The sequence below is a fragment of the Phocoena phocoena genome, chromosome 6 (assembly GCF_963924675.1).
Source record: "Phocoena phocoena chromosome 6, mPhoPho1.1, whole genome shotgun sequence".
Classification (NCBI taxonomy): Eukaryota; Metazoa; Chordata; class Mammalia; order Artiodactyla; family Phocoenidae; genus Phocoena; species Phocoena phocoena.
The window spans coordinates 115,250,305-115,267,694 of NC_089224.1; the positions used below are offsets into that span (position 1 = coordinate 115,250,305).

Sequence of the window (17,390 nt, forward strand, 5' to 3'; positions counted from 1 at the left end):
TGTGTGCGTGCACACATGCCTCCGAAAGCAAGTCCTCTTAGGTCCCCTGAGGAGTTCTCAGGGGCTCCGGGGATCCTCAGCCTACACTCTGAAAACCACTGGGTTTCAAACCACTGGTCAGGCCAGACGTGGAGCCCTAGAAAGGTAGGAGAGTGGAGCCTGGAAGTGGCCGGAGGGAGCTTGCCGTGCTTGTGCCCCTTCTTGGCCCGCAGGCCTGGGGTGGTGCCAAGGAAGGAGGGCGCCGTGGGGGTGGGCACTGCTCCAGGGAGCCGCCTGACCCCAGTGAAATTAGCGGTGGGAGCCAGGCTCAGGAGGAGTGTTGCGAGCACATGTTGTGGTGTCTCTTGAAGAAAACATTCCAGAACGTTACGCAAGCGTTATGGGAGCTATGCCCCTAGACTCTGGATGTCGCTAAGAGAGATGCCTAGAGGGTCTGCGTCAGCTGCTCCCCCTGTGGACCGGGCGCCTGCAGAGACCCCGCTTAAGGGTGTGTTGTGTGTTTCTGTTCGTTCTCTAACCAGACTCTCACATTCCTGAAGGCAAGAAGTTTGTCTTAAAACCATTGCAAGAGGCATCGTGTAATTCACGTCTCTGTATGGTAGGCTCAAATACTTAGTGATTCAGGTTTTCATTGAATTTTCTTGATTTATCCATTTCTCTGACTTTTCTGTAGGCTGTTGGACATTTGAAATACTTAGATGAATTGTTGTCAGCAGCAGAATGCACTTTGAAATAAACTGTAGCATTCCTATAATAGAGAAAACATTTGCAATTTTAGTTACGTAAGCCATGCATTCTTATTATTAAAAGACTATCCCCCCAATACAGTTGAAGTAGAGGTTTCCCGGGGCTGTGGTTGACTGCTGGTCCTCCTCCCGAAGAGACGGTGTCAAGAGCATTTTCCACTGGCTCGAGGTTCCCTGTCCGTCCTGTCCTTGGTGGTTTAATTTTGGTTTGGATGCGATGCCCACGGACAGGAGTCCTGCTGGCGGAGCCCGGCTGACATTTATTTCTCTTTAGCAGGCGGTTCCGGCAAAGGGGGAGACCAAGCAGGACTGCGGCCTGGGAGCCGAGCTGCCGAGTGAAGGTAAGGGCGCCCGGGGCCCCTTGCCTGGCCACCCCTGCTCGGCCAGGCCTGCCGTGCGGCCTCCTCCTGTGGGGTCCCGGGGCTCTTGGTCCTCTAGGAGGGTGGAGGCCCTGTGCGTCCTGGTCCTCAGGGCGCCGTAAGGCCAGCAGGGGGGCGGCCGCACCAGGTCTTGGGGCGTGGAAGCTGCTGCGGAGGTGCCAGGAGGTAGAGGGAGGCTGGCGAGGGGCTGGTACATAGGGGAGCTTTTGGAGGGACAGGCCCGGAGTCAGGCTGGGAGGTGCTGGCTCTGGGACAGACCATGACAGGTAAACCCCACTGTCCCACCCAAGCTGCCTGGGGGTGCCAGCCAGACCCCTTTGGAGAGCAGCGTCCTGGCTGGATACCATGAGGCCGGCGCCTGGGAGCCTCAGATGCTGGTGTCCGCCTGGCCGTGTCGGCACAGGCCCTCCTGTGCAAACAGCAGGGCCATGCGGACAAGAAGCGTGTCTCAGTGTCGTCCTGCTGGCTGGTGGTGTGGCGCTGTCCCCACTGACATGGGAGGAAACGCGCCCGCACCGCGCTCCTGTCCCTTGTGACAGAGATTGCCGCCTGGTCCTGGCCGCACACCCGCGCCACCGCCCCAGCCTGGTCCCTGGACGATGTCTACCCACCTCTCAGCTGGGTGGGGAAGAGGCTGGCTCGGGGCCAAGGTCAGGCGAGCTTACCCGGACTGTCAGATGCCCATCCGGCCCTGCATCCTCTGAAGACACACAGACAGTGGCCCGTGGGTGGCAGAGGCCAGTCTGGAGAGGTTGCCGTGTGTGCAGCAGTGGGAGGCGAGGGCCCTGCCTTTCCAGGCACTGCAGGGAGACGGAGGCCTGTGCCCCAGTGTTCCGTGTAGACCTGTGAGCTCGGTGTGGGCGGCCCTGAGCCTCCCAGGATGAGGCCTCGAGTGGCCTGGTGGCAGGGACCACCTTGTGCCCTAGGCCGACAGCCGCTTTTCGTCTTCCCCGAGCTGTGGTGCGGCCCCCACGATGGGAACTGCCGTGGGCCTGCCCCTCCCTGGTGGGCCCACATGCTGCTCTGACACCTTTTCACATCCACGGGGTCCTCTGCTTTTGTGACCACCCCGTGCACACCCGAGGGTGACGGTGGGTGAAGGCAGAGTATGGGCCCCCAGCTTGGGGCTGATGGCAGGGCAGCCTTGCTTGAGAGAAGGGACCCAGCAGCCCAGGCCACAGGGCAGGACCGTCTTACCTGTGAGTGTGTCGCTTAGCATGTGACCAAAATGCTTCAGGTTCTAGTAGAGCTGTTGGGGCTCAGGGAGCTGAGTGGGGTGGGGGTTGGGCAGCTGCCTGCCTGGCTTCCCAGGGCTGTTTCCAGCCTCACCCCCTCTCTCCCTGGGGCATCTTCTCCAGACAGCCCAGCTTGGACGGAAGGCCATGGCCCTGCCCTGCTTTCTGCCCTCGCCCTGCACCTCAGGGTGCCTCATCCGGCCCACTGGCCCCTCTCTGCTCCACCCCGGCTGGCCCTGGGGCGCTTCCCTCCCGGAGCTGCCCCGCACACTGTCCTGCCTGTCCCTTTGCTCACAGTGGTGGGACCTCTGAAGACCTGCCTCAGCGTCTTCCTTCTGGCGCTGTCCTCCTCCCTGTTCCTTGAAATGTTCCCTTCCTTGGGCTCCCACTCTGTCTGCCCTCCTGGGCCCTTTTCTAAAAGAAGTTGTGGATGAGTGATGCCAGGTGCCAGTCTCCTCTGCACACGGCCCCTGAGCCCAGGCCTGGGTCCTCCTTTCGAGGAGCCTCCAGACTGATTCCTGCAGCAGCTGCACCACGTCCATGCCCCCCAGCAGCGAGGGCGGCTCCCGACAACACTCGTCGGCACCTTCTTTTTGGTTCCAGCTGTCCTAGTGGGTGCAAAGTGGTATCTCGTCGTGGTTTTGGTGTGTATTTCCTTGCTGGCTGGCGATGCTGAGCATTTTTTTCATGTGCTTATTAGCCATTTGTGTATCTTCTTTGGAGAAATGTCAATTCAGATCCTTTGCCCGTTTTTAAAATTGGTTATTGATTTTTATTAATGCATTGTCAGAGGTTTTTAAAAATATATTTTAGGTACAAGTTCCTTATCAGATGTGTGATTTGCAAATACTCTTCCAATCTATGGGTTGTCTTTTCACCTTCTTGATGGTATCCTTTGAAACACAAAATAAAGTCCAACTTACCTGTTTTTCTTTGGTTGCTTGTGGTTTTGTTATAGCGTCTAAGAAACCATTGCTTCATAGAAGATTGTAAAGATTTATGCCTGTGTTTTCTTCTTATAGTTACAGATCTCGGAAACGTTTTCAGTTAATTTTTGTATATGGTGTGAGGTAAGGGTCCAGCTCTATTCTTTTGCAAGTTGAGATGCATTTGTCCTAGGAGCTTGCCTTTCTGAGCACCTGTCAGCGTCTGGCCCCTGGGTGGCTGTGCTCGACGCCCTGTGACTGTCCGCATCCCCGTCCTCCTTTGTGTTGGGAGAGGCCCATTTCCCCTTCCTTTGCTGTGCTTTTTCACGATTTACTTTGCTGTTTGTGAAATTTGTTTTCCCTGCACATTTCAGAATAAGGTTATGGAGTTCCTCAATACACTGATTGGAATTTTGATTAGGGTATCATTGAACTTAGAGAGTCAGTTTGAGGCGACATGCATCTTTGTGTTTTTGCCGTCACGTTCAAAGTCGTGAGATACTTCCATTAAAATTTTTTTTCTCTGCAGAGACTTTGCATGATCTTGGTTAAAGTTTTATATCCTTTATAGTTTTTCCTGCTTTTTTGTGAATACTGTCTTTTTTTTTTTTCTTATGTTTTCTCAAAAGTTAAGGCCAGCGTAGAAAAATGCCTTTGGTTTTTGTACTTGATTTCAGATTTGGCAGCCTTGCTGCACTCGTGTTTGACTTGCTGACGGACCAGGTATGCAGGAGAGCCCAACCCTTGTCTCCAGGCCTTGCTCCTCGTTTCTCTCTCCCGTGGGGTCATCTGGGACCCCACTCTTGTGTGAACTTTTGTGGTGTTAATGGATGTCCTGATGTTGTTTCTGATCCTACATGGAATTCATGCAACATTTCTGAAGAAGTGTAGCTTTGCTGTAGATTGGCATGCGGCCTTCTCCAAGTTGAGTAGGTTTTCACCTATTCTGTTTTGCCAAGGGTTTTTAAAAAAATTAATAGCTGCTTATTCATTCAGACAGTACTTACTGCACTCGTGTTTCTGTGCTCAGGGTACAGTAGTGAACGTGGACCTCTCCTTGCAGGGGCCAGTACAGTCGTGATGGAGTCATGGCAGGTGATGTGCTGTAAACAGGGGTACAGGGGTGATGGGTGGTGGGGTCTTGGACGTGACCACAGCCCCTCTGCACCCAGCGCTGTAACTGTGAGCTTTCTGCTGGGGTCTGTAGTGAGGCTCCGCGTGTGTCGATCTGCTGGTGGGAAGTGTGTTTCTTGTTTATCAAGTTGAGGAGACGCGCTTCAGAGACCAGGGGTTTGTAACGAGGCTTCTGGCTGACAGACTGAAAACTCACCCTGTTTTCTTTAGGTCTGTTTTTGGGAAGCTGCTCCCGAGGCCTTGTTTCCTGTCTCTGAATCCTACCCAGTTTTGTTTTCCAGTGGAGAATTTGTTCCTGGAGGATATGTAAATCCTGCATAATGTGTTGGAAGTCTTTTAAGAACTCACTGGAGGAGTGGGGTGTTTGTTTCAAGGACCACACCCCACCCACACCTCGCTAGGGGCGGGGCGTAGACCGCCCTTCTGGGGATGGGGTCATTCCCCCCTTAACTGACTCACTGTCGAGACAGTGTCTGTGACATACTTTATATTTAATCCGTCTGAACTCAAATGTTTGTCTATGAAATAAAGTGGTTTTTCTTCAGACAGTTTTGTGTAAGCAGGGCAGTGGGGGCTCTTGTGTTGGGGTCACAGGCGGGGCAGCCACTGACTCTTCTCCTCCTTCCGTAGGGTCACCTATGGCTGCTGATGAAGGCTCGGCAGAGCAGCAGGGAGGGGAGGCCCATGTGGCTGCAGACGGGGAAACCAACGGGTCCTGCGACAAGAGCGATGCCAACGGCCACCCGGCCGCTGTGAAGCACACTCAGGAAAGCACGAGAGTCAGCCCGCAGGAGGGAGCCGGTCCGGTGGCCCGGATAGCGGAAAATGGGATTTTGGACAGAGACACTGAGGTGGGGAAGCAGAACCACATCCGAGCCGACGGCTTCACTCAGACTCCCGTCGTCGGGAGCAACGGCTACTTCCTCGGCAAGGCCCCCCTGTCTGAGCCACCGCTGCGGGTGGCTGGCGCCCTGGCCTCCTCCCTGCCCGGTCACGCCGCGAAGACCCTCCCTGGCGGGGCTGGCAAAGGGAGGACTCCTGGCGCTTTTCCCCAGCCGCCGGCCGCCATGCCAGCCAAGCCCGGGGAAGGCAGCAAGGACACAGAGGACAAGAAGGCCCCGGCCCCGGGCGCTGACGTCAAGGTCCACAGGGCTCGGAAGACCATGCCGAAGTCCATCCCGGGCCTGGTAACGCGTCCCTGTTGGGGTGGGGCCGCTCTCCTGTCTGTCTCCTCTTTTGTTTCGTGTGCGGATGGCAAGTGGACTTCTGTGCGTGGAGGCGAGAGGCCGGGAAGTGGTGGGGTCGTCAGCCACGGTTGCCTGCGGGCCTTGTAGGGTTCCTGAGTGTGACCCGTCAGCCTGCTTTCTGGGCTTCTCCTCATAGGTGCCTGGGCTCACCGGGAGCTCCTCGTCCGCTTTGGGGAGTTACTGGCTTGGGAGACTCAGCACCCGCCTGTCTCTCTGGGGAGTGAGTAGGCAGGAGGGCGGCTGGGGCCCGGGAGTGACGCGCTACAGACACAGGGCGTGGTTTGCTCCCCGCTTCCTGCACGAAGTCCGGGTGTGCAGTCAGACGCCTGGCATTGCTTGTGCTGGTGCTGCTGGTGCGGGTCGGACCCTTCCCCAGGGGCCCCGCGGCCTGACCCGTGTGTTTCTCCAGCTCTAGAAGGTTCTGCACGGCTTCCCTCCCTGGACCTCCCCTCTTCTCCAGCTCCGTCATTTGTCCCTCAAGACCCAGCACTTTGGTCTTGCTGGTCATTCCACATGTTGATGATGTTTTCAGTTTGACAGTTATATTTTTCATATCCAGTGTCTCAGATTAGTTTTTTAAGAATACCTGCATTGTTAGTTACATCTTTGTCTTATCCTTCAAAAGACAGTTATAACCCTTGCATGGTCTTGGTTACAACTCCTGTCTCCTCACGTGGGGGTTCTGTCTGGCCTTGACACCTCTTGTTCGGGTGATTTTTCCCCTGAAATGACTTTCCTCCAGGAGCGTGTGCATCTTTGTTTCTGTGCTTCCCTGTTGCCTGGCTGTCGCCTGCCTGCTGTGACTGTGGAGCTGGGGGGGGGGGCGGGGTGGTGCTGGAAGCTGGGCCGCGGCCCACTGCCCACGCAGCATGGGGCCCCTGACGCCCCCAGCCTGACCAGCCCTGGCCTGACTTCTGCCTTTCGTAGTATTTTTATGTACGTGCCGAAAGTTAAACTTTTTAATAATTGTTCACAGGAGGCTGCACAGATAGTACAGAGAGAGCCCATGTCCCCTCCAGCCGGTTTCTCCCAGGGTAGCACAGTGTGGGTTTACGTGCCCACCCAGCACTGCGAGCCTCCCTCTGTGGTCACCCCGGCCGTCCCTGACCCCGTCCCCCATCTCTGGAGGCGTGTTGTTTCAAGTGTTCTGAAACGCGGGATGGCAGAGTTCGGGGGCTTTCTTCCCTCACTCCGCACCCCTGACCCCCCACCCAGGCTATGTCTGCAGGGCCCTCCTTTGCGTGTCGACAAGTATTACGTGTGTAACCGCTCGCCCATCGAGGGACATTTGGGGGTTCTCAGCCTTGGGGTGCTCCATTAAAGCTGCTCTGGACATTCACGTACACATTTTTGTTTGGGTGAAAGTTTTCGCTTCTCTGGGTAAAATACCCAGGAGCCCAGTTGCAAGGCTACGTGGCAATTGGATGTTTAGTTTTGTAAGTAACCGCCAAGCTGCACTGCACAGGCCGCTACATTCTATGTCCCTGCGTCCTCCAGAGGGGTGTTTGGTGTTGCCTCTTCTCTGTCATAGCTGTGATTCCTCGTCATGGTTTTAGTTTGAACCTCCCTCATGACTGATGGCGTTGAACAGCTCTTCATGTGCTTATTTGCCATCTGTATGTCCTTTTTGGTGAAATGTCTTTCGTATCTTTTGCCTACTTTACAATTAAATATTTTGGGAGCTTTGAGAGTTTGGGATATGGACCGTTGCCAAGTGTTGGTTTGCAGATATTTTCACTTGGTCTGTAGCTGGTCTTCATCCTTTCGCTACTGAAGACCCCATGGTTTTTCTTTTTTTTTCTTTCTTTTTTTTTTTTTTGCGGTACGCGGGCCTCTCACTACTGTGGCCTCTCCCGCTGTGGAGCACAGGCTCCGGACGCGCAGGCCCAGCCGCCATGGCTCACGGGCCCAGCCGCTCCACGGCATGCGGGATCCTCCCGGACCAGGGCACGAACCCACGTCCCCTGCATCAGCAGGCGGACTCCCAACTACCGCGCCACCAGGGAAGCCCCCCATGGTTTTTCTTAAAGCAGAAGTTCTTCATTTTGATGCAGTCCAGCTTACACAGTTTTTTTCTTTTAAGGCTGTGCTTTTGCTGTCATGCCTAAGAACTCTTCACCCAGCCCTAGATCCTGAAGATTTTCTCTAATTTTCATAGTTTTTTAGTTTTATGTGAACTTTAAATATATGGCCTGTTGTGAATCAATTTTTGTGTTAGATTTGAGGCTTAGGGTGAAGTTCATTTATTTATTCACCTACCATGTTTTGGCCCAGCATTATCGAGTTTAAAATGCATGTCAGACAACATTGTTTATTTATCTCCTCGAAATCGTACTCATATTCCATCCCCACTTTAGAATTTTATTCTAATGTATTTTTATTCTCAAACATTTTTTTATATCCCTCTAGGGGGTTAAAAAAAAAGCAGTCTGAAATTTAATTTCACGAAATATCTCTGACCATAAGGTTTATCTGAGGGTTAGCTTCGTTCTGGTTGGAGTTACTGTGATTAATAGCAGCATGCAGTCAATTGCAACACATACTTTGTTGGAAATTACTGAGCACTCTCGGGCTGGTCACTTGTAGTGAAAGAAAAGGGAAGGATTTTGAGGCTTTGGAACCTGATTTCCTGAAGACCAAGACCATCCGCTCCACACCCTGGAAACTTCATCTGCTCCTGGGACCCCTGCCGGAAGAGGGGATTGGAGACGTGGAGATGGGGTGCCCTCCTGGCTCCCGGCCCAGGTCCAGACCTGGCCTCTCCTGCCCTCTGGCTTCTCTTCCCCCCAGACCCAGTTTAGTCTTGTTTGGTTTTCTTAGGAAAGCATGTTTTATTGAAAATTGCGTTTTGAAAACAGTCATCCCTATGATAGAAAGAGTGTTACATGCTTATGGCAAGAAATCCATTGTCCTTTAAGAGTTTAAAAATGCAGGGGTTTTCACAGCCTCGTGGCCTCGCATCCCCAGGCAGGGCAGAGTCAGTTTGCCTCTCGGACCCAATGCCTGTGCCATCAGAAGGTGCCGACACAGGGTTAGACTCAGCCACCGTTCACGCAAAGGAAGTGAGAACTTCTGGAAGGAGACCCTTTTATCCCGCATTGGCACGCCAGTGTAGACCCGTCTCCCTAACTGAATTGTGCTCATTCCTGGAGGTGCCGCACGGGGACCTCTGGCTTCTCCTTGGGTGGCTGTGTCCCTGCACTCTCCCTGGCTCCTTCCACACGGCCCCCAGTAGTCCCTGGGTTCTGGAGAGAAGATGGAGAGAAGATGCGGGCCTGGCTGGGTACTCTCGGTCCGGGTGGGGCGGGTCCTCCTGCAGCTGGGGTGCAGGTGGGTGTTGCTGCACCCGGAAGCGGGGGCACCAGGTGGGTGTGAGGACTCGCCTCAGTTGGGCCAGGCCCGACAGTGGCTGGGGTGAGGAAGGGAGAGCCACTGAGCAGAGTGAGCACTGGGATGGGGAGGCCAGCGGAGGCCAGGCGCAGTTGCCCTTGGGCGTCTGGGTCACACGCTGTGACCCGGGCGCGTGGCAGGTAGGTGTTGGCGCGGGTCCTCTCTCCACATGGGGGACTGGCTGGGGCTCTGCGGTGCCCCGCCGGGAGGTCAGGCGCCAGCCACTCCGCCTCGGTGGGTTTGCTTTGTCAGATGATGGGGCCCTAACAGAGTTTAGGGTCTTCACTCAAGTTCAGCAGTTTTTAATTTTGTTTTTTAGATTTTCAAAAATAATACCTTGAATCAAAGAATGGATTTTGTGCCCGAGTGAGAACGAGCCTCACGTGGCTGTTGCCTTCTCAGATTTAGCTTCTGCCTTTGTCCACTTATCCTTTAAGCTCCTGTGTCACGTCTGTCTTGCAAGCACTGGTGGAGGTGGTAGCTGCGTGGTTTCTGAGGTCGTTCGTGGGAGGAGTGAGGGAGCGATCGTGTCAAAGCAGTGACCTTGAGACAAAGCCCACATATTTGAGAAGGACTGGAGAATTGACCCAGCTAACAGGTTACCTTTACCAGGGCTGTCTGTGCCAGGGCACGTTAGCGGTGGAGGCCGCGGAGGAGGCCTCGGCCTGTGCAGTGTGAGGAGGAGCTGCGTGCGGGCCCAGGCGGGGAGCCTGGCAGAGGAGCCAGAGGGCTGAGCGTGGGTCGCGCTGGGAGAAGCCGAGTCCAGGGCCGTCCTTGGCAGGCCTGTTGGCATCTCCCCGATGTCGACTCCCAGAGATGTGGACACTGTATTCAAATATGCATAACATAGAATTTACCGTTCTAACCATTTTTGAGTGTCCAGCTCAGGGGCATTAAGCACATTCACATTGTCGTGCGGCCGCCACCACCATTCTCCCCAGGACTTTCTCGTCTCCACAGACTGACGCTCTGTCCCCATTAAACACTCACTCCCCTTCCGCACCCCCAGCCCCGGGCCCTGACATCTACTTTCTGTCTCGGATTGACTACGCTTGGTCCCTCATATGAGGATTTGTCCTTTTGTGTCTGGCCTGTTTCACTCAGCACAATGTCCTCGAGACAATGTAGCCTCTGTCAAAACTTCCTTCCTTTTTAAGGCCGGATAATATTTCATTGCATGCGTGTACGTATACACACATGTACATTTGGTTTATCCATCAGCCATCAGTGGGCACTTGGGTTGCCTCCACCCCTTGTCTGTCGTGAACGATGCTGCTGTGAACACAGTTGTACGAAGAGCTCTTCGAGTCCCTGCTTTTGATTCTTCAGAGTGTGCACCCAGAAGTGGAATTGCAGGATCATAGGATAATTCCATCTACTTCTTGAGGAAGCCCCACGCTGTTGTCCACAGCATCTGCGCCATTTTACCTTCCCCCCAGCAGCGCACCGAGGCCCCGGTGTCTCCGTACCTTCACCAACACTTGTTTTCTGTTTGTTTGATAGTAGCCATCCCAGGAGTGTGAGGTGGTCTCATTGCGGTTTTGAGTTGCATTTTCCTGATGATCAGTGATGTTAAATTAAGCATCTTTTCATGTGCTTTTTGGCCATTTGTATGTCTTCTTTGGAGAAATATCTATTCAGATACTTTACCCTTTTTTTTTTTTTTTTTTTTTGCGGTATGCGGGCCTCTCACTATTGTGGCCTCTCCCGTGGTGGAACACAGGCTCTGGACGCGCAGGCCCAGTGGCCATGGCTCACGGGCCCAGCCGCTCTGCGGCATGTGGGATCTTCCCAGACCGGGGCATGAACCCGTGTCCCCTGCATCGGCAGGCGGACTCCCAACCACTGCGCCACCAGGGAAGCCCTTTACCCATTTTTAAATTGGGATTTTTTGTTGCTGTTGAGCTGTAGAGTTCTTTATATATTCTATGTATGATTCCTTTATCGGATATATAATTTGCAAATATTGTCTCCCATTCTATAGGTTGCCATTTCATTCTATTGATTTTGTCCTTTGATGCATAGAAATTAAAAAAAAATTTTAATGGACGTGTAATTGACTTACAATATATTAGTTTCAGGTTTACAGCATAGTGATTCAATATCTTTATATATTGCAAAAGAATCACCAGGAATAGTCTAGTTACCATCTGTCACCATTCAAAGTTATTACAGTATTGTTGACTGTATTCTCCATGCTGTGTGTTACATCCCCATGACTTACTTATTATATAACTGGTGGTTTGTACTTTTTAATCCCCTTCATCTGTTTTGTCTGTCCTCCCCCACCTCTCTACCCGCTGTTTATTCTCTGTATTTATGAGTGTTTCTGTTTTGTTACATTTGTTCATTTGTTTTGCTTTTTAGATTCCACGTATAAGTGAAATCATGGTATTCGTCTTTTTCTCTGACTTATTTCTTTTAATGTAGTACCTCTGGATCCATCCATATTGTCACAAACAGCAAGGTTTCATTCTTTTTTATGGCTGAGTAATACTCCATTGTGTGTGTGTATAAATACACCACATCTCCTTTATCCATTTGTCTGTTGACGGGCATTTGGGTTGCTTCCACATCTTGGCTATCATAAATAGTGCTACAGTGAACACAGGGGTGCATTTATCTTTTTGAACTATTGTTTTTGTATTCTTTGGATAAATACCCAGGAGTGGAATTGCTGGATCATATAGTAGTTCTATTTTTAACTTTTTGAGGAACCTCCATAGTGGCTGCACTAGTTTGCATTCCCACCAGCAGTGCACTAGGGTTCTGTTTTCTCCACACCCTCTCCAACATTTGTTACTTGTGGTCTTTTTGATGGTAGCCATTCTTACAGGCGTGAGGTGATGTCTCATTGTGGTTTTGATTTATAAGAAATTTTTTATCTTATTATTTTATTTTTGGCTGCGTTGAGTCTTCGTTGTTGCGCACGGGCTTTCTCTAGTTGCAGTGAGCCGGGGCTACTCTTTGTTGCTGTGCGCGGGCTTCTCACTGCGGTGGCTTCTCTTGTTGTGGGGCACAGGCTCTAGGCGCGCGGGCTTCAGTAGTTGTAGCTCGTGGGCTCTGGAACGCAGGCTCAGTAGTTGTGGTGCATGGGCTTAGTTGCTCTGCGGCATGTGGGATCTTCCCGGACCAGGGCTTGAACCTGTGTCCCCTGCATTGGCAGGTGGATTCTTAACCACTGCACCACCAGGGAGGTCCCTATAAGAAATTTTTTATTTTAATAAAGTCTAATTTATCTTTTTTCTTTTGTTGCCTGTGCTTTTGTTGTAATATCCAAGGATTCACTGCCAAATCCAATGTCATGAAGCTTCCCCCGTTTTCTTCTAGGAGTCTTACAATTTTAGGTCTTTGATCTGTTCAGAGTTAATCTCTGTCAGTGGTGTAAGGTGAAGGTCCACCTCCATCCTTTTGCAGGTGGCTGTCCAGTTTCCCTGCCCCGTACATTGAAGGATCACACCTGCTTTGTGCACAACGAAATGTGGTTCAGTGGAATCGGGTTTGAGATCAGACTGTCTCAAGGCTGTAGGTGACTCTGGGGAAGCAAGTGGTGGGGGGGTGCTGAGTGGTGTCCGGAGCAAAGGAAGGGCTGTTGGTCGGTGCTAGGGGGTTGACATCCACATCACAGGCTGTTGTGGTCTCAGAAGGCTAAGGCCGAGACACTGAGGAAATGGGTAAAACTGAGCAAAAGCGTCTTTAACGTTTAACATGATGGTCTGTCGTGGCGTGAAAACCACTTGGGGGATGTGCACTGTGTAGCCGTGATCACCTGGAATGTGCCCCATCTGGGTATTTGCAAACGTAGTCATAGTTTATTACCTAAATCACAGGCTGGCTGGCTTTCTGTAAAGGCCCAGGTGGGAGACGGTCCCGGTTCTGGGTGCCGCATGTGTCACAGCCGCTGCTACTTCCCTGCAGAAACGCAGACTCTGTTCTTGGCCTGTGACGCCGACCCGCGCCTGTCACAGGCGCTCTGGTGGCAGCGGGTTTCTGCGCTTTCCCCTCTCTCCTCAGCGCACATCTCTCGGGGGAGGGGTTTGGTGGGAGAGGCACGCTGTTTCATCGCTGCCTGCCTGTGCGTCATTGTCGCGTTGTCTTTGTTTTGAAGCACGCGGCCAGTAAGGACCCCAGGGAAGGCCGGGACGCCCGTGACCCTGAGGAGCCGAAAGAGGAGTTGAGCAGAAACGCCTCGGATTTTGGACGACAGCAGCTTTTACCCCCCTTCCCGCCCCTTCACCAGTCTCTACCTCAAAACCAGTGCTACGTGGCCACCACGAAGGCACAGACAGGTAAAGGGAACCTGCCGCCGCCTCTCTCTCGGGCGTGTCCCGAGCCTGCACCGCAGAGGACGCGGGCCCCGCTCCACCCTCACCCGGTGCTGCGTCGCGTCCTCCGCTTGTTTTCAGCTTCCAGGTGAAGATCGTTTTCATTCCGACCGTCTGCGGCCTTGGTCTGATTGGGTGGAGGGCTCTGGATTTGAGGAGTCTCCCAGCTCATGGATTCAGTACTGCAGGGGCGCCGTGGTTCAGGTGCGGGTGGCCGTGGGGCGGCCCCCTCCCACCCCAAGCCACCTCTCCTCACGCTCACCTGGGGGCGTGGAGGAGCATCGGGTGCCTTGTGGGGCCTTTCGCAGGAGGGGGGCGCTGGTGAGCGGCCCCCAGGGAGGCTGCCGTGGCAGGCATGCCCGTAGAGCCTGCTTCCTCTGCAGACCCCTCCAGTGCAGACAGGCCTCTCTGCCAGGCCCGGCTCACATCGCTGAGGACTCACAGACGAGGGGGAGGCGGCCCCCCGAGGGGCTGCCCTGGGGTGGTCATGTGCTGGTTGGGGCCTGTCTTCCTTAGGACTTTCAGGACACTTGTTGCTTATCAGTAATTTCAGACCAGAGGTTCTACAGAGGATGCCTGTGGCCTCCCCCGTCCCCCTCCCCCGATTCCACTCTGTGCACAGTCGCGCATCCTTCTCCCGCCCAGCGTGTAACGTTTACTTCTGAACGTGTGTGGAAGTTTCAGACATGGGGCCCTGGGCGCGTCCCTGTTGTGCGTGGCGCCCTCTCGGGCAGTCGCTGTAGTGTCAGAGCCTGGAAGGGCCCCCCGTGTGACGCGTCGTCCAGGCCTCAGGCCCCGCTCACCTTTGCCAGTCAGTTGTCCCAGGAGGCATTTCTGGCCGGCTTCCTGCAGTCCCTTAGTGTGCGCCTGGACATCTGGAGCGTCCCCCTGGGGTCGCTGCTGTCTTCCCGGGTCAGGCTCAGGTCACTGCCGTCTCCGAGGGGCGTGTGTCCTTGCTGCGTCCCCTGGGAGTGGGGTGTGGGTGTTGGTCCTGCTGCGGCAGGGCTGGATCTACAGGCCCTTGGGTTGTTGTCCTTTGTGTCTTTGGAGGCGGGGCTTAGAGGGTTGCATGGTCCCACCTGGCAGCTTGAGCATCTAGGGACCCACTCCCAGACTGATCGCCCCAGGATGGCTTCCAATTCCATCGCCCTGTCCTTACTTCCTAGCGGAGCTTCTGCTGGAATGAAGGGCCTCCCCTTTCCAGCCTTGCCTCTGTCTCAACTCATGGATCCTTTTGTGAGTCTCTGGGCTCCAGTCCGTCGCCATCATGTTCAAATTGTCCCAGGTTTGCCCTTCAGGCTGGCTCCTGAGTCCTCCAATGTGACCCCATCACTTTGTGAGGACTTCCTGGCTACACCAGGTGGACCCAGCCCGTCTTGTCCTTCCCCAGTCCTGGGACTAGCTGTGTCTCCAGGGAGTCCGTGTTCTGTTTGTTGGAGCGCTGTGGTTGGTTAGAAAACAGGGTCAGTCTGTCTCCCCACCACCTCCAACTTTTGGTCTATTTCAGCTCAGTATTATTTGTTTCAAAGAGTTAAAGCTGGACAGAGTTGCATGTCTCTGTGGAATTAAACCCATGTGTGTAGGGCTTGGCGAGGAATGTCAGGAGTCGGTACTTCTGTTAAAAAGTTAAGATTGGGGAATTCCCTCGCTGTCCAATGGTTAGGACTCCATGGGTGTGGGTTCAGTCCCTTGTCAGGGAACTAAGATCCTGCAAGCCACAAGGATCTTTTATCTTAATAAAAATTAAGATTGTTCCTGTTTTAGCTTTATTATTTCCTTATCTGTTCAATCCAAGTTTTCTAAACAGAAATGCTGAGTGTGTTTAGCAGTTTCCCACATGGGTCCTTCTCTGCCTCTGTTTCCTTACCTGAGGGCCGGAGGCGGAGACGGGGCCTGCGGGCTCAGGACAGTGTGAACGGCCTGGTGCCTGGCGCTCCTGCAGCAGCTGCCCGGCTCCCTCCCCAGGGAGGTGGCAGGCCCCTCTTGCTGTGCCTGCAGCGTCCTCACCCCGGGGGGAGCAGGGGCCCGTGGGGACGTGGCCCTGTGTGACGGCGTCGCTGCAGACCTGGAACGGCCTGCCTCGTTCTTCAAACCTTCCTCCTCCCCACTTCCCCTGGCCAGTGCATTACGCTGTCACAGGAAGTGCACGCTTTCGGGCCATCTCTCCTTGTCACTGTGGTGACAGCCCCGCCCCGGAGGGCCTGCTCTTGCCGTGAGCGGAGACGAGATGGCAAGTTTGCACGGAGCTCACAACCCACCCGCCTCCTCCTGGGGGGGGCACCTCCGCCAGCTCACCTGTGCTCCGTTCAGCGCGTGGACGGTCGGCGTTTCCACGTAAACACGTGTGGCCCATGTGGCGATTGTCCTCAGTGTCCTGGCTTCGCCACGCACCTGCGAGGGGCTGTCATTCTGACCCCCGGCACCCATGGCCGACGTGCATCCTTTCTCCCCGTATCCCTTCTCTGCATTTCGTAGAAATAAAACGTAAGGTATTTCTTTCAGCCCTTTCGTGGAGTTCCTCCGTGTTTAAAGCAGTGGTTTTCAGATTTTTTTTTTTTAATACCCTGGAACTTTTTACAAAAATAAAACATCACAGAGACCCTCATTCTGTCAAAGCAGTAAACCTGGGGCTGCTTTGCCCAGAATGGCGTCAGGGGCCACGAGTCCCCAAGCCCCTGCTCTGTACCCCCTCGACTGCTGCGCTTGTCGGGAGACCTTGCTCCCAGGCCTCTCCCTCCCTGGCCCTTGTGTGCAGGGATAGCTCGCTGGGCCCTTGTTTCCAGTATCCTTCCCCGTGGTCCGTGAAGTGCTGAGCGAGGATGGAGGGTCCAGGTGACAGTGGTGTAAGTCCACTCTTCAGTGGCTGCACGTCAGCGGTGGACCCTCTGGACACACGAGCAGGAGGGCGTCTGGAGGAGGCCCTCCCTTCTCAGCCCCTCGGAGAGCCCTGCTCAGAGGCTGTCCCAGGTGCACCCGGGCCCGCTCCTGCCAGCTTGCGGGTCTCCCGGTGTTGTGCTGCCTGCTCGGGAGGGCGTGCTCATGTTTGCCCTCCGTACAGCTCGGTGTCTCCTTGTGGACAGATCCTGTATCTGTGACGGGTTTTCAGCTTTCTCTGTGCAACTTAAGACACTGTTGAGTGCTGATGATTTTGGTGATCAGAGTTTGTGAACTGTCACCTACCTCTAAAAACATTTGAATGGCATTTCTTTTCTTCTCTCGTCCCCTTTTGACTTTTTTTTTTTTTTTAGCTTGCTTGCCTTTTGTTTTAGCAGCTGCAGTATCTCGGAAGAAAAAACGAAGAATGGGAACCTATAGCCTGGTTCCTAAGAAAAAGACCAAAGTGTTAAAACAGAGGACGGTGATTGAGATGTTTAAGAGCATAACTCATTCCACGGTGGGCTCCAAGGTAAGGGTGCGGGCCAGGCTGCGGGGGCTGCCCTCCATCTCTCCTCCAGGGTGGCCCCCGCCCGCCCCAAGCTCTCGTCTTCCGGCACAGTCGCCACCCCCTCCCCTGCCCCGCCCCGTGGGCCTTGCCCCGAGGAGTTGGCGGGGTCCTGATGTGGGCTTCTGGCGTGTTCCAGGGCGAGAAGGACCTGGGCGACGGCTCCCTCCATGTGAACGGGGAGAGCCTAGACATGGACTCTGAGGAGGATGACTCGGAGGAGCTGGAGGAGGATGAGGAGCAGGGCGCCCAGCCGGCCACCGCGTTCCCTGCCGAGGGCAGCAGGGCCTCCAAGGACAGTGCGCTGGAGCCTGACCGCAGCCAGAAGGTGGGCGGGACGCACACCGCAGACCTCGGTCCTGGCAGGGGTAGGGGTGGCGGCTGGGCGCTTCTGGGCCTTAATAAAGCCCCCTGTTTACTTCTGGCTGGGATTCTTATATTTTATTTCTCTTGAATTTTTAGGTAGTTTATTTTCATCAGAGAAGTGTTTGTCTTCCCGCGCAGCGTTCATGGAAGTAAACGGCCTGAGCATTTTTAGGCTTGGGAGTGACAGGAATAATACCAT

General features: G+C 54.1%; 1 protein-coding gene across 2 annotated transcripts in view; it reads left to right on the forward strand.

Annotated features, from left to right (window-relative positions):
- Positions 1-1,026: 1,026 nt before the first annotated feature.
- The window catches only part of EHMT1 (euchromatic histone lysine methyltransferase 1), a 75,193-nt gene continuing 58,829 nt past the window's right edge, over positions 1,027-17,390 (forward strand). The window contains exons 1-5 of one of the 2 annotated variants that reach the window (XM_065879541.1): positions 1,027-1,087; positions 5,052-5,608; positions 13,167-13,347; positions 16,632-16,789; positions 16,965-17,153. In XM_065879541.1, coding sequence (XP_065735613.1) covers positions 5,060-5,608; positions 13,167-13,347; positions 16,632-16,789; positions 16,965-17,153 — 1,077 coding nt within the window. In that variant the 5' untranslated portion in view covers positions 1,027-1,087; positions 5,052-5,059. The remainder of the gene's footprint in view (positions 1,088-5,051; positions 5,609-13,166; positions 13,348-16,631; positions 16,790-16,964; positions 17,154-17,390) is intronic. The other variant, XM_065879542.1, reaches the window with a different exon arrangement.